The 27,291-nt window shown below is 41.3% G+C and overlaps 1 protein-coding gene across 1 annotated transcript in view; it reads left to right on the top strand.

Annotated features, from left to right (window-relative positions):
• Window positions 1-27,291, top strand: part of LOC309802504 (protein FAM169B-like) — a gene marked incomplete at its 3' end in the record, with an annotated part of 84,909 nt that overhangs the window by 41,679 nt on the left and 15,939 nt on the right. The window contains 2 exon segments of the mRNA XM_082618106.1: window positions 3,819-3,904; window positions 7,840-8,017. Of these exon segments, the coding sequence (XP_082474232.1) occupies window positions 3,819-3,904; window positions 7,840-8,017 (264 nt within the window).

The raw sequence follows: 27,291 nt of genomic DNA on the forward strand, positions 1-27,291 counted from the left end.
ACTGACCCCTTCCTCTGGGTCCTCTGGACTCTGGCTCCCAGCTCGATTCTACCACCTATCATGTCCTGCCCTATATCACGTCAGCTTGTTTAGCTCTCTCTTCTCTGCAGGCTACCAACTCCCAGGGGCAAGGATGGAGACTTACTCATCAGCCTTCGGGGACCTGGGACAGGGCCATTCGTGCATTCGGGAACTCAGCCCCAGGTAGTTGAATTCAGTTCATCCTGCTGAGCCTTGATGACGCCAGGCCACTGGGAGTCAGCCTTAGGGACCTCACTGTCTTAACTTGTTTGGAAAACCTTGGGGTGTCATAGACTAAAATCCATTACTGGCATCTTCTTTGTGGTTACATGTCACTCAGGGGGAGAGGGGAATTAGATCAGTGAAGCAAGGCTGGCCTGTGACCCGCAACGCCCCATCGACTGCTGTCACCACTGCTCAGCCTTTTGCAGGGGTCCAGTCTCCCAGGTCCTAGACGGTGGAGAGCCAGAGGGTACTGATCAGGATTGTATTTGTCTTTTAAAAGTATGGATGTGTGGTTTCCACTTTTATTTTATTTTATTTTATTTTATTATTTTATTCATTTAGGCTGTCTTAGTTGCCAGCACATGGGATCTTCATTGCGGCATGTGGGATCTTCCGTTGTGGCACACGGGCTTCTCTCTAGTTGTGGTGTGTGGGATTTTCTCTTTCTCGTTGTGGCATGCGGGCTCCAGGGCGCATGGACTCTGTAGTTTGCGGCGCGCAGGCTCTCTAGTTGAGGCATGTGAGCACCGTAGTTGTGGTGCGTGGGCTTAGTTGCTCTCCTGCATGTGGGAATCTTAGTTCCCCGACCAGGGATCAAACCTGCGTCCCCTGCATTGGAAGGCAGATTCTTTACCACTGGGCCACCAGGGAAGGCCCCAGTTTCCACTTTCTAACTCTTGGAACCTGCTGGCTCCAGGGTCTCAGAAGCGATGCTCCAAGGCTGGCTCTGCAGTGCCTGCCAGTCCCCCAGGTCCATCTTTTGTCCTTGCTGAGCTGGAAACAGCCTCTCTCCGAGGACTTTGGCCCCATTCCTCTTGCCTGTTTCCTCTTGACTAGGTAGCAGGCTTTTCTGATCAAAAGCTGCTATTCTTTGGAAGGCTGACTCTTTCAAGAGTTGTTTTTGAGGACCATTCATTTTAAGCCTATTACATTTGATCAGACTTCACCTTCATTGTTATGTACACTTAACAGCTTAAGATTAGTTTTGAAAAAAATTCAGTCTATTTTGTGACAACTTGTGTGGTTAATTAATGCTCTGCAGTGCACCGTGAAACTTGCAAGGCACCACACAAACACCAAATCATAACACATTTCCTGTTTGAAACTGTCTTAGTAAATTGACCATCTGTATTGCAGTAATACACTGTATTAGTAAATTGAACATCTTTTATTGATTCACCTTGTTAAGCAGGGAAATAATCCTTATGGTTTTATAAGCCTCTTGCAAGTTCTAGTAGATGCCATTTGGACCATGAATTTAGTTGAATAAGTGAAGGCAGATGTCAGGCATTTAATTGGCACTTCTCTCTCAGTCGGCTGTATCAATTTTGGAACTATTGTTGGAGAAGACAAAATTCACCAATGGTATGAAACTGACAGTGAATTAGATGCTGTTGGCCTTTGGAGAGGAGGGAGGGACTGTGCAGAGTTAGTGCTTGACGATAACTAATATCATCACCTGGTCTTCACAGGGTTTTCTACGAAAGTTCTTCAAAGAGCAGAGAGGAATAGGGAAGAAGGTGGTGGCAGCTTAACTTGATTGCCCCACAAAATTTGTTTTAAAGTCTTGAGCCTTATATTAAATGTTCAAGGGACTTTTGTTTTCTACTCTGTGTTATTTTCCTTCAACTCTTCAGCCAAAAATATTTGACTGGGAAGATGTATCTTTTTATCTGTGGCTTTTGGACCCCTTGGGCTCAGATACATGGCTTGAGAAACAGGTATAAAAATGGCAATTAAAGGGGTATAAAAAGATAGTGGAGGAGAACTAAACTATGGTACCTTCAGACAATGGAATATTTTAGCACCAAATACAGTGCTGAGAAGAATTTTGAGCTATCAAGCCATGAAAAGACATAGAGTAACCTTAAATGCATTTCACTAGGGGAAAGAAACTAATCTGATGACTCCAATTATATGACATTCTGGAAAAGGCAAAACTGTAGAGACAGAAAAAAGATCAGTGGTTGCCAGGGGTAAGGGGTGGTGAGGAGGGATGAACAGGCAGAACACAGAGTTTTTAGGGCAATGAAAATACTCTGTATGATATCATAGTGATGGATACATGTGATGATACATTTGTTCAAACCCATAGAGTGAACCCTAATGTAAACTAGAACTTTGGGTGATATGATGTATCAGTGTAGGTCCATCAATTGTAACAAGTGTACCACTCTGGTGGGGGATGATGATAGTGGGGGATGTGTGTGGGAGGGGAGGGGGAATATGGGAAATCTCTGTACCTTCCTCTCAATTTTGCCACGAACCTAAAACTTCTCTTGAAAACAGTCTTAAAAAAAAATAAAAAAGACACCAGAAAATAACCAAAGTGACTTTAGTGTTTTAAAATGTAATTTTTAAGCAAGGAAAGGAGAGACAAGAGGCAGAGGCCATGATTGCATTTGCCTTTGGAGTGGCCCCTCAGGAGGGATAGATTGGCAGGGGAGACTGGGGGGACAGGGGACCAAGTGGAGTGCTCAGAGTCACCTGGAGAGATGGACCAGTGGCATTCAGGGTTGGGGAGGGAGTGGATCCTGTCCTGGGGCAGCAGGTGGAATGATGGGACCTGGCAACTGCAGCATGAGCAGGGGAGAACTGACGCATTCATTAGCAGGTGCTGAGGGCATCCTACCTGCCTGGCCCTGTGTTGGGTGTTTCACGCCTGATCCTCATTGGAATTTGTTAGCCACCTTGGGTGATCAGTTTGGGCAGCTCCGATGAGGAATCTCATCAACCTTGGTGAGGTTGAGAGTGTTCCAGGATCACCTCTACTAAGCAGCAGGACCCATGTCTAAACTCAGAGTGGGTGGAATCAACAGGCCTCAGTGACTGTCTAGACAAGGGCGGGGCATGAGTGGGGTAGGAGAGATGTCTCTACCCTTCCCCTCTTGCAGGTCCCCGCCCCAGAGTCTTCTTATCCAAAGCCCCCCCCACCTCCCCTGCATGATTTGCCCCATCAACAGCTGACCCATCTCTGGCCTCTCGGAAAGAGCACTGAACTTGGAGTCCAGTGGCCGAGGGCTGGACCCGACCTCAGCCCTCCTAGCTGTTTGCCTTCCCCTCTCAGAATGTTAGCGTCCTCAGAAAAATGCAAATGATAATTTCATCGTGAGAATGAAAGAAAAGCATGTAAAAGAAGCCAGCGCCAAACCCAGCACCTAGGGTGATAAGAAGATGGTTTGTTCCATGGTTAGATAATGTTGGGTTTGACTAAATTTGCAGAGTTCCAAGTTGTGTCACATAGTTGGACTTTGAAAAAAAATATAATTCTTACCCATTGAATTTGTCAATATTGGTGTGTAGCCTCTTGCACCCAATAGCATTGGGGTGCATTCTGTGTTGGGGTCAACAACAGGCCATCTCTGCAGACACCTGTGAAGTCCTTTCAGGTGACAGTGGTCACTCTGTCCTGGTCAGTGCTCTCAGACAACTCAGCTCTAGAAACATCGCCTGCTTTTGCCACACATAACTTTCCTTTGCACCTTCACAGTGGCTGCATGTTGCTAAAACTGCCCCTTTGGTGGCCAGTTGGCCATGTGTACATCATTGTTTTCTCTTGGCTTCCTCTTTAGTTGTGGCTGTTTACGTGAGGAAGTCCTGGTGGACCACTGAAGATGTACTAAGAACCTCTGATCCTGCAAGAGAAGGTCTGATGAAGGTGAGGTATTGCAAATTTAAGTGGACATTGCAAAACAGGTGTTAAAGGTCAGTGTGCTTATTATCATGTTAATAATTTAAAGCAGTCTACCCCTGTGGATTCATTTTCTAGGACTGCTGTAACAAAATGCCAACAAACTGGGTGGTTGAAACAACAGAAGTGTATCATTTCCCAGTCCCAGGGGCTAGAAGTCCAAAATCCAGGTGTTGGCAGGGTTGGTTTCTTCCGAGGGCCGTGAGGGAGAATCTGTTCCAGGCCTCTCTCCTAACTTATGGTGGCCTCAGCTTTCCTTGGCTTATCAATGGCATTCTCCCTGTGTCTGCCCATCCTTCTCCCTCTGTGTCTGTCTGTCTTTGTCCAAATTCCCCTTTTCCATGTGGACAGCAGTCATGTTGGATTAGGGCCCACCCGAATGACCTCATCTTGACGTGATCATCTGCAAAGACTCTATTTCCAAATAAATCACATTCATAGGTACTGGGGGTTAGGACTTTAACATCTTTTTGGGGGACACAGTTCAATCTATAACACCCTGCCAGAAAGGAAAATAGTAGTAAATGGCTATATGCAACAGATACCTGGCTATTGGTAAATCTCTCTTACCTTCCTGAGTGGCCTCTCACATCTTAATTTTGAAACATTAATCCACATCATCTCTCTAGGGTATAGGGAAGTTCTGTTTATTGCATTCCAGTAATGTTTATTGGTACTTACTATGAGGTAGATATTATGTTAGATGCTAGCCTGTGTATTACCCAGACTTTTTACAGGGATTATCTGACTTCAGAATCTTTAAGGTATTTGTTTTGCAGACAAAGAAATTGAAGCTGAGCCACACAGCTTGTAAGTGATTTAACTGGACACAAATGCTAGTCTCTCTGACAGCAGGCCTGGTGGTCTTTGAAGTACTGTGGCTTTATAGAGACCTAGGATGGCAAGGGTGAGGGTTCCTTGTGGCTAAGATGTTCAATATCTTTTCATGTACTTATTGGCCATTTGTATGTCCTTTTGGGGAAAATATCTATTAAAATCCTTGGCCCACTTTTAAAAAATTTTTATTTATTTTATTTATTTTTGGCTGTGTTGGGTCTTTGTTGCTGTGCGCGGGCTTTCTCTAGTTACGGTGAGCTTACTCTTTGTTGCAGTGTGCGGGCTTCTCATTGCAGGGCACGGGCTCTAGGCACATGGGCTTCAGTAGTTGTGGCACATGGGCTCTAGAGCGCAGGCTCAGTAGTTGTGGCACACAGGCTTAGTTGCTCCGCGGCACGTGGGATCTTCCCAGACCAGGGCTCAAACCTGTGTCCCCTGTATTGGCAGGCAGATTCTTAACCACTGCGCCACCAGAGAAGCCCGATAGATACTACTTTGAAAGGGTTTTCTTCCGGTAAGTTAACGATGGCTGGAGATTCAGCAAATGGGTGCTGCCGGGCATACACACACACACATCTCTCTGTGTGTGTCATTGTCTGTGCATGAAGCAGGTGGTATGAGCGGTTGGGTGTTCTGAATCCCAGGAAGAGTTTGATTTGCTTTTTAAATATATATATATTTTTCAGAACAGGAGTGGTCACTTCCCTTGTGTATCAATTCTTCTAAATTTAGTTGAGGAAAACCCTCACATTTTCTGAAAATGTGGCTTACGTTGTGAACAGATAGATACTTGGATGTTAATTCCAGTTAATGAAGCAGGTTGTAAAGATCTGTCTGCCCCAGCTGTATGTAGGGATAGTTTCCCCTCTCCATTTACAGAACTTGGTGTCTTAGCTTTTTTTTCTTTTAATTACATTCTGTTTCTTAGCCAGCTCTTCTTTACAAATTACCAAACCAAACCAAACCAAACAAAAAACCAACTTTCTTAGTGTTCTTTCTGTTAACATAATTAGTGGTCCTAATTGAGGGATTAGAACTGGTTCTTAGTTTTGTGTTTTCAGAAACGTTTCTAAGTCAGAATCACATGTCACACATTTTTTTCCCCCTGTAATGAAATTGGACAAATTAAGTGCATTTTCTTTTTCTCCTTTTTTCTCCTGCCAGTTTTTGATTGGATATTTCCCTTCTGCCAGATGCAATCTGTTTTTCTCTTCTGGCTTTCCTCTGAACTTTTTGGTTTTATAAGTTGAAAAATATAGCCTCCCACATTACACCCCTTGGGTTTTGTGATGAACTAGTTACTCTTAAAGTCTGAACTTGATTTGGCTGCTACTGTCTGAGATACAAAATTGAGGTGGCTTCTCAGAGTTAAGCTGGTGTGGCTTTTGCAAATCTTTTTCTCATCTAAGATTTGGCTCCAGATGAAGGTGAAATATTTTGCATTCTGGGCCAATTAATACGTTTATTGGCACTAAACACTTTGTGACATTTGCTCGAGGGCTGCAAGCTGACTTAGTTTTATTATTGGAGCATTTGAAAAACATACAAGTGTCTGAGAGACCACTTAAGCAGTCTTCTCCCTTGATTAGTGGAGGAAACTGAAAGGCGTTGTGAGTTGCTGAAGATCTCCCAGAAAATCTAGGCCAAGAAGCCATGACCACAATGATGATGGTGATGATAATAAACATTTAAGGGTCCAGTATTAAATACAAAACCAAACATTCATATTTATATCAAACTTCCCTTTCCCAAAGCTCTAATGGATGAAAGTGCAGAAGGGAGCCACTGGCTGGGCTGCAGCAGGTGCCCTGGCCCGGGACTCAGAAGTCCTGGTCTGGTGTTGCAAACCTGCCTGCCTTTGACTGGACAACCTGCCTTGTCCAGCTGTCTTAAGGCCTCTTTGGAACAAGGCAGGGAAATCAGTACATGTAATTGCTTAGCCTCTTTGAGCTTCAATTTCCTCACCTATAAACCAGGACCTCTCTGGCGGGTGGTGAGAATCGAATGGTAGCAGGGGGGTGGCAGTCTCAGCCCAGGTAATACTCTTGCTGATTTCATGGTGCTGCATAGGAAGGGGTGACAAACACCCACACCCTTAGGCTGTCACACAGCAATGTTGTTGAAACAAAAGCTAATAAAACAATACCGTCACTTTGTCACTAGCTGATTGGTTTCATCTCAAGTGCCACATTTTAGCGGTTGCTTGTAGTTGTCTGGGAGACTGCATTTAGGAGGATCCTGAGACCATATCCAGGCTCAGCCACATAGAGTGGGGATTGATTAGTTATGTCTGCTGAGAGTGCAGGAGTGGGAGGCCTTCATTTATGTCACACTTGTGCCATCCGTGGGCTATACAAATGCAGAGAATATGAACAGGCAGGAGCAGGAAATCATTTTGACTTGTTAATGGTCAAGCTCTTTTGTGGGCCTGACCTTGACCACAATACAGTTTCCTCAATTGTTATGACATTGCAGTGCGTGAGAGACAGTTCCATTTTGTAGCCTTAGGATGGGCTAGGCCTTGGGTCCCAGTAACTCTCTGGGGTTGGGACTCTAGTATGTGCTCAAAATCTGTCACAAGCCATTGAAAATCAGTTGCTCTTGGTGTAGCAACTGGACACCAATAATAATCCCCAATTATTACCCTCCTTCTGAGGGTCAGAATTCTGGGGCTGTTGTTAAAAATGGCAGACTGGGTTTATCTCTGGACACACCCAGGGTTTCTGCTGAAATTCTTGCCTCTGTGTAACCTCCGGTTTCACTGGCATGTGACTGATTGTTCTCTGTCTCTTCACATTCCATGTCTGTGGTCTTGGAGACCCAGGAGGCCCCTCTGGCCATGCTCCTTGCTCCTGGAGGCCAATGCACGTGTGAAAGGTCAGGGGTGGGAAAACCTCTGTGAGAAACTATGATCCGCATTTTGGATCTTGAGCATGAGAGGAACTGTATGGTGGGGGAGCCCACACCTGGCCCCAGGGTGTGGGTTGATTCCAAGCATAGAATTTATTGTGTCTGATTTTCCCCTCTTGTCTCACTTAGATGTTCTTTTTGTTTTTCCTTCAAAGGTTCAGTCATTTGGGGAAAGGATTGTGCTTTTTATTCTAAACGTCGTTATTTTTGGAAGACTGGAGAGGAATTTGGATGATGATGACATGTTTTTTTTACCTCACTCTGTGAAGGAGGAGGCTAAAATTCTGTGGAGAGACGGAGCAGCTGTTGGATTTTACACAACCAAAAGGAAAGGTAAGGGCCACGCGGCCGTGTGGGGTCACTGCCACTTCAGGCTCTGGGGGGAGGCTTCTGGGTGTCTGCCTGCCTTGGAGGACTCCCTGAGCCCAAACGTTACTTGGAGAGACTCTTCTGGCACGAGAAGTATCACTAATTCAGCTGTCATGTAAATAAGCCGAAGGTATGGATTTCATTTTCACCACATTTCTCGTTTTACTGGCAGAGTGAAAATTCATCATGGTCCTTGGATTCCCAGGCAGTGCCATGTCCCCCGTAAAATACTTGTTGCTGTTAATGGTTGTAAAATGACTTTGCAAGCACAATGCTTTTCATTTCTTTTCTTTAATGTTACCAATTAGCTGTCAGGAAAAATGCCATTGCTAATAGCTGACATGTGGTGCAAAGGCACACTGGATGCCAAGATTTATAGACATTACCTCAGAAGAGAGGGAGGTCGGCTGTGATAACGAGGTTAGGGTAAAATCCTGGGACTTATTTTTAGGGGCTGTGATGAGCAGGGAGTGTGGGACTTGTACTATTTTGTCTAAGAGATCAGTCTCTTCTTTTTTTTTTTTTTTGCGGTACGCGGGCCTCTCACTGTTGTGGCCTCTCCCATTGCGGAGCACAGGCTCCGGATGCGCAGGCACAGCAGCCATGGCTCACGGGCCCAGCCGCTCCACGGCATGTGGGATCTTCCCGGACCTGGGCACGAACCCATGTCCCCTGCGTCGGCAGGCGGACTCTCAACCACTGTGCCACCAGGGAAGCCCCCAGTCTCTTCTTTAACATTGCTTTCTTTAATAGTTTCTTTGATTTTGAAAGGCTGTCAACATCTCTGACCCAACTGGTCCAAGCCCCATCATTTAATTCTTACAAAGTTCTGAATTTTAGCAAAAATAAAATTTCCAGGTACACCACCATAGATATGCTGTTGTCTGAGTTGAGTGTTTCTCTGGGGATAAAAAGGCTCTGATTATGGTTTTGAGCTGTGTTCACATTGTGTATGTGTTCCACCTGTCCAGGATGGAGTAAATCTGCATTTCAATTTTTTCTCTCGGTGTGGTGTGAGATGACCAGTTTCCCACGCAAGCAAGTCATGTAATTAATTATTCGTCAAGGTCAGTCATAGAGGCTGAAGTGCCTGTGTCTTTCAGCTCCTTGGGTCATGAAAGCCCTTTGTCCTTTGTTTTTTTTTTTTCTTGCTTTTTTTTGCGGTACGCGGGCCTCTCACTGCTGTGGCCTCTCCCATTGCGGAGCACAGGCTCCGGACGCGCAGGCTCAGCGGCCATGGCTCACAGGCCCAGCTGCTCTGCGGCATGTGGGATCCTCCCGGACCAGGGCACGAACCCGTGTCCCCTGCATCGGCAGGCGGACTCTCAACCACTGCGCCACCAGGGAAGCCCTGTCCTTTGTTTTGATGTACTGTTTCACTTTTTGGGGTGGCTGTATTCTTTAGTCATTATTTAGATAGACCAAGGATCTGGAGAATACTTGAAATGGAAGTATTTTGTAATTCCTCTTTCTTGGGAGACCCATTTGTTGTCATTTTCTACCACATGGCTTGTCTTAAATCTGTAGCTAAATCATTTCTGCTGTAGATGTCCTACTAATAGAAACAAAAACTGTTAACAGATTCCAACCCGATGTGTGAGAACCACAGCTAAGGGGCAGAAAGAGCTTGACCTTGGTCTTGCCCACTGCTGCTGTTGCTCCTGGTTGCAGTGATACCCCAGACTTTGTTCTGTGAGAATTAAGCAGAGGCTGGATGTGGCTGCCTCATTCTTCCCAAGGCAGACCCAGAACCTTGCAGTGGAAGGAGGATATTATGGTGTTGAGTTGGGGCAGATCAGTCTAGGTGCTTGGATTTCTGCCTCCTCTTCATTTCTGACGAATTCCACGAATTTGATGGAAAGTTCTCTGAAGCTGCTTACTAGGTATTGTTGTTTTCATCCATGAACTGATTTTTTTAAGTGGCAGTTGACTGTTAGTTACTCAACAATTGAGTTAGTTTAAAAAGTATCAAATGAGGGGCTTCTCTGGTGGTGCAATGGTTAAGAATCCACCTGCCAACGAAGGGACATGGGTTTGATCCCTGGTCTGGGAAGATCCCACATTGCCGTGGAGGAACTAAGCCTGTGCGCCACAACTACCGAGCCCGCGTGCCACAACTGCTGAAGCCCTCGTGCCTAGAGCCCATGCTCCACAACAAAGAGAAGCCACTGCAATGAGAAGCCCTTGCACCACAACGAAGAGTAGCCCCCGCTCGCTGCAACTAGAGAAAGCCCGCACGCAGCAATGAGGACCCAACACAGCCAAAAATAAATAAATAAATAAATAAATTTATATATTAAAAAGTATCAAATGAGTAGAAAGTTAAGTAAATAAAATATATTTTTCAGATATACATTGCCAATTAAAAACATTTTTTACTGCCTGTTTCTGAACTAGCTTATTTTTGGAGAGAGAGAATAAAAGCATTTCCATGGAATAATTATATAGACCTTGCCACCAGCAATGTTTGAGAGTTCCAATCACTCTACATCCTTGCTGGTACTTGGTGTTGTATTTTTAATTTTAGTCGTTCTGCAAGATGGGAAGTGATGTCTAATTTTGGTTTTAATTTACATTTTACTAATGATATTGATCGTGTTTTCATGTGCTTTTGTTATGGTCATATATCTTCTTTGGTAAGTGTCTGTTCAGATATTTTTGCCTATTTTTATTGGGTTATTTGTTTTCTTATTATTGAGCTTTGAGCATTCTTTATGTGTTTTAGATATTGGTTCTTAATCAGATATATTTTGAAAACATTTTCATTTTGGTTTAATAATTTTTTCAAAGAGCAGAAGTGTTAAATTTTAGTGGTCTAATCTATCATTTACTAATTTTCATTATAATTCAGTTCAAAATATTTTCCAATTTACTTTGTGATTTCTATGGTTCCTTTAAAAGTGAGTTTTAAATTTCCAGATATTTGTGAGCTGTTCCAGATGTTTTATTTTTTGTTGATTTCTAACTTAATTCTGTTGCAATAAGATAATATAGTCTGTAACATTTTAATATTTTGAAAACTATTGAGAGTTGTTTTACGGCCCTGTATATGGTTTATCTTGGTAGACACTCCATATGGACTTGAAAGAGTGTGTGTATTTTGTAGGTATTTGGTTTCATGTTTTGGAAATGTTGGTTAGGTTAAAGTGATTGATGGTGTCATTCAGATCTTCTATATTCTTAACTAATATTTTTGTCTAAGTCTATGAATTTATGAGGGAAGTATGTTAAAGTCTTTATGATTGTGGATTCATCACTTCTTTTAGTTGTCAGTTTTTACTTTGTGTATTTTGGAGCTTTGTTATTAGTCACATCTAATTTATAATTGCTATATTTGCCTGATGTATTGACCATTTCGTTATTATGAAGTGTCCTTCCACTTGTCTCCAGTAATATCTCTTGTTAAGAAGTCTATTTTGTCTGTTATTAATACAGCCACCTCATCTTCTTATGCTCACTGTTTGCACAGAATATATTCTTTCTAGCTTTTTACTTTTAGTCTATGTCTTTATATTTAAACCTTGTGTATTGTTGACAGCATACAACTGGGTCTTGGATTTTAAATCTAGTTTTAATAATCTCTGCCTTTTGATTGGAACATTAGTCTATTTACATTTATTTTTATTTTTTTATTTTTTTTGCGGTACGTGGGCCTCTCACTGTTGTGGCCTCTCCCGTCATGGAGCACAGGCTCTGGATGCGCAGGCCCAGCAGCCATGGCTCACGGGCCCAGCTGCTCTGCGGCATGTGGGATCCTCCCAGACCGGGGCACAAACCCGTGTCCCCTGCATTGGCAGGCGGACCCTCAACCACTGCGCCACCACGAAACCCTACATTTAATTTTTTAAGATTTATTTATTTTTGGTAGCGTTGGGTCTATGTTGTTCCTCACGGGCTTCTCTAGTTGTGGCGAGTGGGGGCTACTCTTCATTGCGGTGCGTGGGCTTCTCATTGCGGTGGCTTCTCTTGTTGTGGAGTATGGGCTCTAGGCATGCGGCTTCAGTAGTTGTGACACGTGGGCTCAGTAGTTGTGGTTCATGGGCTCTAGAGTGCAGGCTCAGTAGTTATGGTATGTGGGCTTAGTTGCTCTGCAACATGTGGGATCTTCCCAGACCAGGGATTGAACCCATGTCCCCTGCACTGGCAGGCGGATTCTTAATGACTGCGCCACCAGGGAAGTCCCCTACATTTAATTATTGTTATGATTGTACTTAGATCTTCTCTGCTGCAATTTGTTTTGTGTCTTCTGTTTCTTTTTGGTTTTCTCTGTTCCTCCTTTCCTGTCTCCTTTTGTTTTAATCAGATTTTTTTTTTTTTTTGCGGTACGTGGGCCTCTCACTGTTATGGCCTCTCCCATTGCAGAGCACAGGCTTCAGACGTGCAGGCTCAGCAGCCATGGCTCACGGGCCCAGCCACTCCGCAGCATGTGGGATCCTTCCGGACTGGGGCATGAACCCGTGTTCCCTGCATCGGCAGGCGGACTCTCAACCACTGTGCCACCAGGGAAGCCCTTAATCAGATATTTTTTACTATTCCATTTTAATTTCTCTCTTGGCTTTCTAGCTTTATATTTTTGTACTTTTTAAAGTTGTTGCTCTAGAGATTACATATGCATCTTAAACTTAAACTTATATTAACTTAGAGTGAATATTGAATTACTTAAGGTAAAATATAGAAACTTTGCAATAGTGTATTTTTATGTACCCATCATTTTATTTACATAGTGCTATTGTTATATGTTAGATCTGTTTGTTATAAACCTGTTGCTACTGACTTATAAGTTTTAATTTAAGTAGTTATATATTTTAAAGATGTTAAGAAAAAATATATAGTTTAAAAATATTTACCCACGTATTTACCATTACAATTTTTTTGTATAGGTCCCAGTTGCCCTTCAGGCTAAAGTACTTCCTTTAGCATTTCTTGTAGTGGAGTTGCTGGCAGTAAATTCTCTCAGGTTTTGTTTACTGAAAATGCCTTTATTTCGCTTTCATATTTGAAGGGTTGTTTAGCTGGATGTAGAATAATTAGTGTTAGCTTTTTTCCCTCAGAATTTTGAATACTTTGTTCCAGTATCCTCCGGCTTTCATAGTCTTGCGTGAGAAGTCAGCAGTTAATCTATTGTTGTTCATCATATATGACATGCACTTTTCTCTGAATACTTTTAAGACTTTCTCTTTAGCTTTTTTTGCAGTTTAACTGTGATTTGTCTAGGAGTGATTTTATTTTTGTTTATATTTTTGGGAGTTTGTTGAGCTTTCTGAATCTTTAAAGTTTTCTACCAAATTCAGGAAGTTCTTGGCCATTATTTCTTCAAATTTTTGTGCTGTTTTCTCTTTTTCTAGGATTCCAGTTATATGTACCTTGGGGTGCTTCACATTGTCTTGCAGGTCTCTGAAATTTTGTTCATTTTTCTTCAAACATTTTTCTCTTTTTTGGCTGGATAATTTCTGTTGAACCATATTCAACTTTATCTGCCATCTCCAAACTGTTATTGAACCTATTTAAAATTTTCAGTTACTGTACTTTTGAGCTGTATAATTTCTGTTTTGTATAGTTTCTATTTCTCTGTTGAGATTCTCTATTTATTCATTGAGCATATATTTCCCTTTAATTTGAAAAATTAATTCTTTGAACATATTTGTAAAGCTATTTTAAGTTCTTTGTCTACCAAATCCAACATCTGGGCCTATTTAAAATCAGTTATATTAGAGTGACATCAGCAACATGACAGAGTGAAAACCTCCCTTTCAGTCAACAACCAGTAAAGCATCCACAGCTCAACAAAGGTGCCTCTGCTCAACCCACTGGGATGCCAGAGATTTCCACATATCTGCACATTTAAAGGTGGGTGGACTGGAACACATAGGGGAGGCAGAACTGAGGGAACAGAAGCCCAGCTCTCTGGCCATGGAAGCTGAGCCCATAGCCCCAGAGAACACATAACATCAGGGGAGGCAGTGAGCACAACTCTGGCCTCGCAGCCGCAGTGGTGCCTGCAGCCACAGGTAACTGGGCAGCAGCAGCAGTGGGGCCTGAGACCCCATTCCTCCAGCCACTGACGTGCTCACAACTCAGGCCCCCTACTCCTCCACACCCAGTGATGGAGTCTGTGAACCTTAGAACACTGGGCATAGCACAGGTGCCTGTGCAACCCCTGCTCTGCCCACCCTCATCCTCCCCCTGTGGCAGCAGAGTCTACAACTCAGGGGATCCTGGATGCCAGGGAAGAGCCCATCATCCCAGTGACATTAGCAGCAGGAAGGCATCATTGACCCCTGGAGCCACAAGAAGCAATAATGAGGACACAGGCCACACCTCTGACAGAGGTGGTGGAGGGTAGAATGTGCCAACTCTCAAACATAACTGGAGGCAGCTCAGGTAAGGAAAACCATAAACTTGTGCTATAGCGCCACCTACTGGAAAACAGAAGAAAGACCTCTAATTTCTAACCTGTTGAATCATTAGAATCAAGCAGAAAGGTATTTGCTACTTCAAATGCATGGGCAGAGGAACAACTCAAGTGCCATGAAGAGCCAAAGTAACGCCATGCCACGAAAAGAAAATGACAGTTCTCCAGAAGCCAAATTTAAAGTCACAGAATACTGCAATTTAACTGACAAAGAATTCAAAATAGGTGTCATGAAGAAATTCATTGAGCTATGAGAAAACTCAGAAAGACAGTTCAATGAGCTCAGGAATAAAATTAATGATCAGAAGGAATACTTTACTGAAGATACTGAAACTCTAAGAAAGAACCAAGAAGAAATTCTGGAGCTGAAGAACTCAATAAACAACATAAAGAATGCCTTAGAAAGCACTGGAAATATATCAGACCACATGGAAGAGAGAATTAGTGAGCTCGAGGACAGAAATCTAGAAATGATGCAAGTAGAAGAGGGAAGAGAATTAAAATATAAAAAATGAGGAAATTCTACGAGAGCTATCCAGCTCTTTAAGAAGGGTGCATATTAGGGTTATGGGTATCCCAGAAGGAGAAGAGTGGGAAAAGGGAGCAGAGAGATTATTTAAAGAAATCATAGCTGAGAAATTCTCAAACCTGGAGAAGAAACTTGATATACATGTCCATGAAGCTAAGAGAACATCTAATTGCCTCAATGCAAAAAGACCTTCTTAAAGACATATCGTATTAAAATTGTCAAAAGTCAATGACAAAAAAAGACTTTTTAAAGGCAACCAGGGAAAAAAAGGATGGTAACCTACAAGGGAACCCACAGAGGCTATCAGAAGATTTCTCAGCAGAAAGTCGACAGGCCAGGAGGGAGTAGAATGACATCCTTAAGATACTGAAAGATAAAAACCGTCACCCAAGAATACTTTATCCAGCAATAATATCACTCAGATATAAAGGAGGAATAAAGACTTCTCCAGGTAACTAAAAACTGAGGGAGTTCATCAACACTAGATGTGCCTTACAAGAAATGTTGAAAGGAGCTCTTCTACCAGAAACAAGAAGGTAAAAGGACACAAAACTTTGAGTAAGGTGATACATAGAATCAGAAAATTGTAACTCTTTATCAGAATAGGTATTAAACATTTTATTATAGCATAAAGGTTAAAAGGGGAAAATCAGAAAAAATATTTATTGCTACCTCAATTTGGCAACAAACTCACAACATGAAAAGGGATAATTTGAGACAACAAAAATGCAGAAGGGGAAGGGGAAAAGGTCAGAAACCCTATAGGTAAATGAAGATAAGATGCGATCAGCAGACAAAGGACTATTTTATCTATGAGGCATTTTTTTTTTTTTTTTTGCGGTATGCGGGCCTCTCCCTGTTGTGGCCTCTCCCGTTGAGGAGCACAGGCTCCGGACGCGCAGGCTCAGCGGCCATGGCTCACGGGCCCAGTCGTATGAGGCATTTTATACAGACTTCGTGGTAACCACAAAACATAAATCTAGAGCAGAGACAGTAAACATAAAAAATGAGGAAACTGAAAAAAAATCATAGAAAACCACCAAACCAAGATGGCAGGCTGAAACACAAGGAAAAGGCAACAACAGTGATATAGAGAAACCAGAAAACAAAAGATAAAATGGCAGTAATAAGTCCTCATTTACCAATAATTACCCTAAATGTAAATGGGGTGAATTCACCAATCAAAAGACACAGAGTGTCTGGATGGATTAAAAAACAAGAAACAACCATACATTACAGGAGGCTCACCTCAGCTCTAAAAGACAAACATATGCTAAAAGTGAAGGGATGGAAGATAACACTCCAAGCAAATGCCAGTCAAAAGAAAGTGGGTGTAGCCATACTCAGCAGACAAAATGGACTTAAAGCCCAAAAAAGGTAACAAGAGACAAAGATGGACAGTATATAATAATAAAGGGGACAATTTATCAAGGAAACTAAGTGGTTGATATATATATGTATATATAATGCATATATATATATATGCATTTAACATAGGAGCACCAAAATACATAAAACAATTATTAACAGACCTAAAGGGAGAAATTGACAGGAACATAATAATAGTAGGGGACTTTAACACCCCACTTACATTAATGGATAGATTGTCCAGACAAAAAAATCAACAAGGAAACTGAGGTGTTAAATGAAACATTAGACCAAATATATTGGATAGATTTGTACAGAACATTCCATCCAAATGCAGTGGAATACACAGTCTTCTCAAGTGCACATGGAACTTTCTCAAGGGTAGGCCATATGTTGGGACACAAAACAAGTCTCAGTAAATTTAAGAAGATTGAAATCACATCAAGCATCTTTTCTGATCACAGTGGTATGAAACTAGAAACCAACTACAAGAAGAAGTCTGGAAAAAATCACAGATATATGGAGACTGAACAAAGTGCTACTGAACAACTATTGGGTTGATGAAAAAATCAAAGGAGAAATAAAAAAATTACCTGAAGATAAATTAAGATGAAAAGATGACATACCAAAATTTATAGGATGCAGCAAAAGTGGTACTAAGAGGGAAGTTTATAGTAAACAGGCCTACCTCAAGATACAAGAAAAATCTCGAACAATTTAAACTTACACTGAAAGGAACTAGAAAAAGAAGAACAAACAAAGCCCAAAGTCAGTAGGAGGAAAGAAATAATAAAATCAGAAGAGGAGAAATAACAACGGATACCACAGAAATACCAAGGATTACCAGAGAATATTATGAACAGCTATATGCAACAAATTGGACAACTTAGAAGAAATGGACACATTCTTAGAATCATATAACTGTCCAAGACTGAATCATGAAGAAACAGAAAATCTGACTAGACTGATCACTAGTACAGAGATTGAAACAGTAGTCAAGAAGCTCCCCCCAAAACAGAGGTTCAGAACCAGACAGCTTCACAGGTGAATTCTACCAAATATTCAAAGCTTTAATGCCTGTCCTTCCCAAACTCTTCCAAAAAATGTAATAGAAGGGAATGCTTCCTAACTTGTTTTGCGAGGACAGCATCATCCTGATACAAAAATCAGACAAAGACGGCACACACACACATACACACACACCCAGTGATGAAAATAGTTATATGTCTATGATGAACATAGTTCAATATCTCTGTTAAACATAGTTGTAAAAATCCTCAACAAAATATTAGCAGATAAAATCCAACAGTACATTAAAAGGTTCATACACCATGATGAAGTGGGATTTATTCCAGAGATGCAAGGATGGTTCAACATATACAAGTCAGTCAGCATGATACAGCACATGAACAAAATGAAGGGTAAAAAACATATGATTATCTCAGTAGATCTAGAAAAAGCAGTTGACAAAATTAAACGCCCACTTATGATAAAAATTCTTAATAAAGTGGTAGAAGGGACATACTTCAACATAAAAAGGCCATATATAATAAACCCACAGCTAACATCATACTCAGTCATGAAAAACTGAAAGCTCTCCCTCTAAAATCAGGAACAAGATAAGGGTACTGACTCTTGCCACTCTTATTTAATATAATATTGGAAGTCCTAGCCAGGGCAATTAGGCAAGAAATAAAAGGCATCCAAATTAGAAAGGAAGAAGTAAAACTATTTGCAGATGATATGATTTTATATATAGGAAAGCTTAAAGACTCTACCAAAGAACTGTTAGCAATAACAAGCAAATACAGTGAAGTTGCAAGGTATAAAATCAACATACAAAAATGTGTTATGTTTCTATATGCTAATGATGAGCTAGCAGAAAGAGAAATTAAGAAAATAATACCATTTACAATCGCAACAAAGGGAATCAAATACCTAGGAATAAATTTAACAAGGAGGTGAAAGACCTGAAATGGAAGAAGACAAAAATAAATGGAAAGATATTCTGTGCTCATGGATCGGAAGAATTAAAATTGTTAAAACATCCATATTACCTAAAGCAATCTACAGATTTAATGCAATCCCTATCAAAATGCCAAGGATATTTTTCATAGAAATTAAACAAAGAAATTCTAGAATTTATGTGGAACCATAAAAGACTTCAAATAGCCAAAGCAATGCTGAGAAAAAGGGCAAAGCTGGAGGTATCACACTCCCTAATTTCACACTCTTTTACAAAGCTATAGCAATTAAAACAGCATGGTATTTGTAGAAAAGCATACATAGATCAATGGAATGGAATTGAGAACCCAGGCATAAACTCACACATACACGAACTATTAACTTACAACAAAGGAGCAAAGAACATACAATGGGGAAAAAGGATAGTCTCTCCAATAAATGGTGTTGAGGAATCTGGACAGCCACATGCAAACAAATGAAACTAGACACTATCTCACAACATACACAAAAATTAAGTCAAAATGGATTAAAGAATTGAATGAAAGATCTGAAACCATAAAACTCCTAGAAGGAAACATAGGCAGTATACTCTTTGACATTGGTCTTAGCAATATCTTTCTGTATCTGTCTCCTCAGGCAAAGGAAACAAAAGCAAAAATAAACTACATCAAACTTAAAAGCTTCCATGCAACAAAGGAGACCATCAACAAAATGAAAAGATAAACTACCAAATGGGAGAAGATATTTGTAAATGTACATCTTATAAAATGTTAATATATAAAATATTTAAAGAACTCATACAAATCAACAACAGAAAAATAAACAACTTGATTAAAAAAAATGAGCAGAGGATCTGAGTAGACATTTTCCCAAAGAAGACATACAGATGGCCAACAGGCACATGAAAAGATGTTTGACATCACTCATTATTGGGGAAATGCAAATCAGAACCACAGTGAGATATCACCTCATGCCTGTTGGAATAGCTGTTATCAAAAAGGCAAGAAATAACAAGTGTTGGCGAGGATGTGGAGAAAAGGTAACCTTTGTATGGTCCCATACACTGTTGGTAGGAATGTAAACTGGTGCAGCCACTATGGAAAACAGTATGGAGATTCCTCAAAAAATTAAGAATAGAACTATTATATGATCCAGCTATCCTACATTTGAGTTTCTAAAGAATATGAAAACACTAATTCAAAAAGCTGTATGTTCATCACAGCATTATTTGCAACAGCCAAGACATGCAAACAACTTAAATACCCATCAGCAGATGAATGGATGAAGAAGATGTGGCATACATACACCATGGAATACTATGCAGCCATAAAAAGATGAAAACTTGCTGTTTCTGACAACATGGATAGAACTTGAGGGCATTATGCTAAATGAAATAAGTCAGATGGAGAAAGACAAATACTGCATGATTTCTCATATAAGATATATGAGATATAAAAACAAAAAACCCCTCAAATTAAATGAACAAACCAAACCTAATAAAACAAGCACCTAGATATGGAGAACAGAGTAGTGGTTACCACAGGGGAGGGAGTGGAAGGGGGAGGGTGAAATGGGTAAAGGGGATCAACTGTATGGTGACAAATGAAAACTAAATTTTTGGTGATGAGCACAGTGTAGGGTATTCAAAAGTATAAATATATTGTACATGTGAAACGTATATAATGTTATAAACCAGTGTTACCTCAATAAAAAATAAATCTAAAGAAAAAAGATAAAATCAGTTATATTGACTATATCTGTTTTTTTTTTTTTTTTCCTGAGTGTGGGTCACAGTTTCCTGTTTCTTTGCATGTGTTGGTTGAAGGCTAGATGTTGCAGATATATTGCAGCAACTCTGACTTTTTATGTGTGTTTTTGAGGATTTTTGATCTGGGAGGTATTTGGCTTGCCTGGATTCAAATCACAAACTCTGTCTCCTTTGATATGTAGCTGCTGACATGTGTGAGTACGATGTCTCATGGCTGCTTCTGTAGCCTCGCTCTGTAGAGGTCTTCCCTGTGCCTGCAAAGTTGATGGCCAGACAAAGATTTGGGTATGGACGTTGCTGATCCCTGTGGTTTCCTTGTGTCTGCTGGTTTTGGGCTCTGTACCCTTACCCATCAAACCCATTTGGTTTCAGCTTCCTGCCAGTTGAGCTGCCCAAGTTGAGGAATGTACTTGGTTAAGAAAAGCACCAGAGTCACAGATCTGATCATGTGTAGTTCCATCTTTCAAGGGTGGATATCTCTCTGGTTTCTGACTTCTTTTGGTTGAGTCCTCTGGGTTCTCCTTCACTCATGTGTAGATTATTTATGAGCCAGGGATTTGGGCGGTTGCTCTGAATTAAGGTTTCATTCATTCTGTGGTTTCCATATTGCCACTGAGCCTTTAAATTTCCAGCTACTTTCCTAGTCCTAAAATTTGATCTTTGATGCCTTTAGCTGGCAAGGCTGCAGCGTTTCCCACCAATATTTTCTGTAGCCTTGGGGGTTGAGTTATACCCTGTGGCCAGTAAGCTGCAAACTCACAGGTTTTAACCTATTTCATTTGCAATTTTCTGAAATTAAAATTTCTTCTGGTTTCTATGTGCTTTTGAATGCCTTATGGTATCTGTGAGTGATTTTTAAAAATTTGTTTTTAAAATAGTTATTATATCTGAGACTCTGCATGACCACTTAATTTACCATCATCATCTGATGGGGACTCTGTCCAGGGATGAATCATAGAATTTTATTCCTTGCTTTCCCATCCCTTTCTATAAGTTGAGAGAGGGATTTGCTTTGATGAATTAAAAAATGGTTGATACTAGCAACATGCCGGTAAATTAAGCAAAAAATAAATTAGATAGTGAATAGATATTATTTACAATGTTTTATTATTTTAAACATATGATTTGTGAAAAAAATCACTGGCGAGTACTTGTGGCTTAATTGACTATAGGAGGAGTTTATAGTTCAAAAGTTCAGAACAGTTAATGGTGTTTCTTCAGTCGTGGCATTGTCCTTGGTGCTTGTCACAGCTTCATGTAGTGTTGTGTCGATACCTAGGTTATGGGCGTAGCACATGGCATGCTTCCCAACTTTGCAGCAGTACAATTTCTCTTCATTAGCTTAGATCCACATGATTCAGAATATCTGTTAATTTAGTTTCAGCTAGGCTGCAGCTTATAATTTCATTCTGTGAGGAAAAGAAAATATGCAGATTCATTTCATAAACTGGATCACGGGGCGGGGGCAGGTTGCACCTTTTTAAGAGTATACATTGTTTCTAAGCATATTCATTTTTGTATGTGTGTGACTTTAAGTATTATTAAAAAAATTATCGGACAGTAAAATTGATCTCTTTTTTGGCTTTTCAGTTCCGTGAATTTTATAATCACAACCATAATTAAAATACAGGATAGTTCTCCACCCCCCTCTGAAACTCTTTCTTGTTCTAATCTTTTCCACCCCTTCACCCCCCACCCATAACCCCTGGCAACCACTGATCTGTTCTCTATCACTGTAGTGTTATCTTTTCTGGAATGTCATGTAGTGGAACCAGACTGTATGTAGCCTTGTGAGACTGACTTGTTTCACTTTTTCATGATGCTTTTGCGACTCACCCAAATCATTGTGTCTGTCAGTAGTATGTGCCTCTTTAGTGTGAGGAGAACATTCAGTTTTGAAACAAGTGGGTGCCTTGGTATAGAATGAATGAGATCTTTTCAGGCAGAGCTCTCTTTGGGAACATTTGTTAATGGGCCAGTTTGAGTTTCTCCCTTCGTTTGATAGTTCCATAATTGCCTTTCTTACAAAATATTGCAACTTTAGCCATTTCATTATTTTATGCTGAAATTCTCCCTAGATAACCAAAATTAGTGGGGTTTTACTTTAACTTTTGCCCTCAAACCATTAGTCCACAAGACAGCATTCAAGGAAAAAAAACACTGGACTGGTAAGTGAAGAGTCGGCCGATTTAAGGCAGGGCTAGTAAGTATTTTGCTTTTATATAAAAATATATAACGAACAGCTTTGTATTTCAGATTCCTGAAAGCCCAACACTAAAGCAAATCGTAAAAACAGGAATGGCACTTAAAAGTGTTCAGTTAAGTGATTTGCCATCTAGACAAGCGTGTGACCTGTGAGATGGCTGTGATGCCTTGAAGTGGCCTCAGCTGCCCTGCTGGTCACCAGGGCCTTCTGCTCTCCCCTCCCCCTGATACTCCATGTCACAGGCCACTCCTACCCTGTTGTCCCCTCAAGCAGGGGGCCTTCATGCCATGTTCTGGACTTTAGTGGAGACATAAGCTGCAAAAGTGGAGTAGTGGGAATGTGGTGTAGGTTCAGGTACCAGCTCCGCTGTCCGATGAGAAAGGGGTTGCTGTCGCGAGGAAGAGAAGGGCTTGCAAGATGGGGTATTGGAAGGCTGCAGGGGAAGTTCATGGGGCACAGACTGGCTTCCTATGCTGGGATGGGCACCCAGCTGCTGCTCCATTCTCATCTTTGCAAGCCAGCTTCCTTTGCTCACTTATGTTTCCTGCTTCCTCATAACCTTGACTGTAGTTTGCCGTGATGCCCACCCAGGTCTACCTGTACTGCCTTAAAGGGCTGAGACCTATTATAGTCCCAGTTTCACTTCATTCAAAACCTCTTGAAAGAATCAGGTTGGTCCAGCTGGCCCGCGGATTGAGTTCTTGTGGATCATGGGGCCACCTTGGTGGGCAGGCTTTCGTGCTTCCGATATGGCCACCTAGCCTCAGCTCTTTAACTGGGGCTGTGGTAGGGGCAGTTTTAAAGAAAAACCATGGCTGAGCAGACACCCCATAATCATCCATGGGAGGATCCAGTTGATAAGGTCTCAGCCTGGGCTGGAATACCTCCAGTCAGGACCACCAGGCAGCCCTTCGTTGCTGCATAATGGATAATGCCTAATGGATAGAATGTTCCAGCAGCACACTCTCTGCTGCTTCTCTGTCCTGGGCCACAGGAGTTCTTAGGCTCTGCCCCAGACACCCGGTACTGGAATGGGGCCCAAGAATCTCTGTTTTAACAAGCCCTCCAGGTGACTCTCATGTTTCATTCTAGAGTTTGAGACCCACTCACCTAAGGCATGCATTTTCAGTGGTAGTTTCTTTTGCTTTAAAATTTTTTTTCTATGTTCTGTGTCATATGAACTGGATAATGTGCAGAGTCCAGTGTTACATTAAACAAGCAGTTCTTTCTCCTGTAATTGACAAATGAGATGAATTACTGATACAAATTTTCTTATGTTAAACCACCCGGGATAAATCCAACTTGGCCAAGGTTATTTCCTTTAAGCAAATAAGTTTTTCTTCAATATTTTAAAAACGAGTCTAATTTTACGGCACCTTATAAATAAATTCCTGTTATAATAGTCAAACATATAGAAAGAAATGATACTTTTCAAAGAGGAAACAATATAACTAAAGCTTATCTCCAAGTGTATCTTGTTTTGGGGTGGTTCATGTTATTGCATTATTTTCAGTTGTTTCTGAGAAAAGACGATTATTATACAAATAGGATTCTGAACATTCTTGCTTGTTAAAAGTGATGTTTTTCTGGAGCAGGTGTTGGCAGCTATGGCCTGTAGACCAGATTCTGCCTGTCGTCCGTTTTTGTAAATAAAATTGTATTGAAACACAGCTTCGTGCATTCGTATTGTGTGTGGCTGATTTTGCTCTACAACTGCAGGGGTGAGTGGTTGTCCCCAAAGCCTAAAGTATTTTCTACCTGACCCTTACAGAAAAAGTTTGCCAGCCCCTGTTCTAGAGAATACAGTTTAAATGTCTCATATTAAAAAAAAAAAGGTTTTATCCAAATTGATGTTAGTAATGCTCCTCGGTGGGGAGAATTCGGGAACATCCAGACCATTTACTGGTATCGTCAGTAGTTGCTCAGCTGCCCCAGGTGCCCAGGGAGTGTGGCTCTAACCCTGTGAAGCGGGCCCACGACAGACATGCAGTATGATTGTCACGAAAAGAGAGTGTCAACGGTTAGCAAAAGTTAACACTTTTAGCTACTACTGTTTTGAGTTTCCCAGGTTTAAGAGTATCCCAGATACCTTTATTGTTTGCACTTAATGTCTTGGACTAGCAACTGTGACTATTTGGCCTGCATTTGGATTTTTAGAGCAGTTATTCTTAAAATGCTCCACAGAGCCGAGTGTCTGAAGCAGCTACTGTCAGCGTATTGCCTTTGGGGATTAGCAGTACAAACCCGGACGGGTGCTCACAGCCGCACAAATGCAGCTTTGCAAAAGGAAGTGTGAAGAGAGCTTTGGCCGGGCACTTGGCTCTTTTGCGTTCTATGGACTCACACCTTAACTTTCCTGGTGCCCAGGTCTTGGGTGTCAAGACATCCGGGCAGTGGAAATACACTGTGGCATTTGTCTTGCCACTTGTCTTTTATGTCGTCTTCCTTCCTGACAAATCTTTTTGAAGCAGATACAGTTTTTTCTGCTACTTCCTGGCTGGCTGCTGCTATCACTTCCCTATGGTGCACCGTCTGTCTTAGGTATCCTAAGAATATATTCCTCTCTTCCTAGAGTAACTGTCTTCCTCTTTGTCTTTGATCTGTTGGGGTATGTATTGTTAGGGGGATAGCCTGCTGGTGCCCCCTCCTTTACTCTTTGGTGGGCTTCGTCTTATCCTCACAGAGGTTCCTTCTTCAGGTCCTCCCAGGCTGTTGATGGAAAAGCCCTCTGTGTGGTGTTAGTTCATGCCTGGGGGTGGTAGTTTCACCCTGGATACCTTATTGATCATTTGTATCTCCCCCAGAACAACCTGGGGCATGAGCAGAGAAACCAGTTACCAGTGGAGTAACTTTGTTGAGTTCGGTTTGCTACTGTTGGTTTAAGTTTTTTGTCTTATGTTCAGGAACTACTGTTATTTGCTTAATTATCTGATCTTCATCTGCTTTTTATCTTTTTCTCTGAAAAGGTTACACTGTGCTCATAGGCTGAGTCAGGGACTAATGTCTCTTTTTCTGTGCTCTGGAAGGCTTTCCTGGGAAAGTTGGCAGAACTTATCTCTAAAGTCACCTGACCTTGTGTGTTCAGTGTGGGAGGGATTTAAACTACTGCGTTCAGATTTCCATGGTCATAGGATACTTTAGTTTTTCTGTTTTTCTGTGAGTCAGTTTTGGTGGGTTGTAGTTTAGGAATTTGTCCTTTTCATCTGTTCAAATCTATTGACCTACAGTTATTTGCAGTATTCTCTTACCTTTTAAATTTCTGCTGCATCTATAGTGATGTATCTATTTTAATTCCTAATGTGCTTTATGAATTGTCTTCCTTCTGGCTTTAGCAACTCTTTAATTTTTTAAAAAATACTTTATGTTGTATCTTTGTTTTCATTTTAATTCATTTCTATCCTTTTTGTCTCCTTCCCTTTAATTTCTTTGCTGTGGTATCAACACTCCCCATGAGCTAATGAGAGCCAGTTGGGCAGCTGTTACTGACAAAAATGAGCCAAGTCCTATGTTTTGAACCTTTCTTGCCCCTGTCAGCTGCCATGTCTCTAAAATGGGTAGAGTAGATTAGATCATGGCTAGGGTTCCTACCAACTGTTCTGTGCTATTGTATGTGGGAAGGTTTCCTAGGATTTTATGTTCTGATTATGAATGGGGAGTCCATTTGTGTGCAACCAGCTTACTCTCTCAGCCCTGTTCACAATCAGGCTGTAATATTCTTATTACAGTTCATTAATATTCTTATTAAGAGGCCAATTTGTTGCTTTGTGAATTGAGATGGGTGTTATTTGACCAACTTGAAAGTATGATGAGCCTTTAGGAAGGACTGGTGCAGTGTTCCTCTGCCCCACCCCAGATTGTTATTTTGAAATAATTTTAGTTTTACAGAAGAGTTGCAAAGATAGGACAGAGAGTTCCTGTTATATCCTCACTCACCTTGCCCTAATGTTAGCATCTTACATAACCATGGCACAATGGTCAAAACTGAGAAACTAACATGGGCTGATCTTCCAGCAATGTCCTTCTCTTGTAGGATCTGATCAGGAGTCTTTGTTGTCTTTAATCTTCAGGTCTTCTTAGCCTCCCCTACCAATTTGGGACCATTTCTTGGTTTTCCTTGTCTTTCATGACCTGGACACTTTTGAGGAGTACTCGTCAGGAGATTTATGGAATGTCCATTAATTTAGGTTTGTATGATATTATCTCATGATTTGATCAGGGTTATGGGTTTAGGGCTCAGTGAAGCATGCTTCTCCTCACGTGGTCACATCAGGTGTGGGGTATAAGATGCCAACGTTACTACTGGTAATATTCACCCTGATCACTCAAGGGGATGTCTACCCCCTTTCTATACTGTAAAGTTATTATTTTTCCCTTTCCTTACTTAATTGTATCTTTCTAATACAACTTAACACAATTCATTGTATCTTTTCAAATCAGGTTTTTTTTTTTTTTTTGCAGTACACGGGCCTCTCACTGTTGTGGCCTCTCCCGTTGCAGAGCACAGGCTCCGGACGCGCAGGCTCAGCGGCCATGGCTCACGGGCCTAGCCTCTCTGCAGCATGTGGGATCCTCCCAGACCGGGGCATGAACCCATGTCCCCTGCATCGGCAGGTGGACTCTCAACCACTGCGCCACCAGGGAAGCCCCAAATCAGTTTTTTTGAAGTATAATTTTACATCCCATAAAAGTTGCCAATTTTAAGTGTACCATTCAGGGACTTGTTTTTCAGCAAATTTAGAGAGTTGTATAACCGGCACCACAATCCAGATTTTAGATATTTCCATCACCCCCAAAAGTTGCCTCTTTGGTGTCAGTCCCTTTCCATCTCAGCTCTAGGGAATGACTGCTCTGCTCTCTGTCTCCATCAATTTGCCTTTCCTGGATGTTTCATATAAATGGAAAGATACAGTATGTGGTCTTCTGTGTCTGGCTTCTTTCACTCAGCTTGGTGTTTTTGAGGTTCATCCAAATTACAGCATATATTAGTATT

Source organism: Mesoplodon mirus (genome assembly GCF_964341445.2).
Source record: "Mesoplodon mirus genome assembly, chromosome: 4".
Lineage (NCBI taxonomy): Eukaryota > Metazoa > Chordata > Mammalia > Artiodactyla > Ziphiidae > Mesoplodon > Mesoplodon mirus.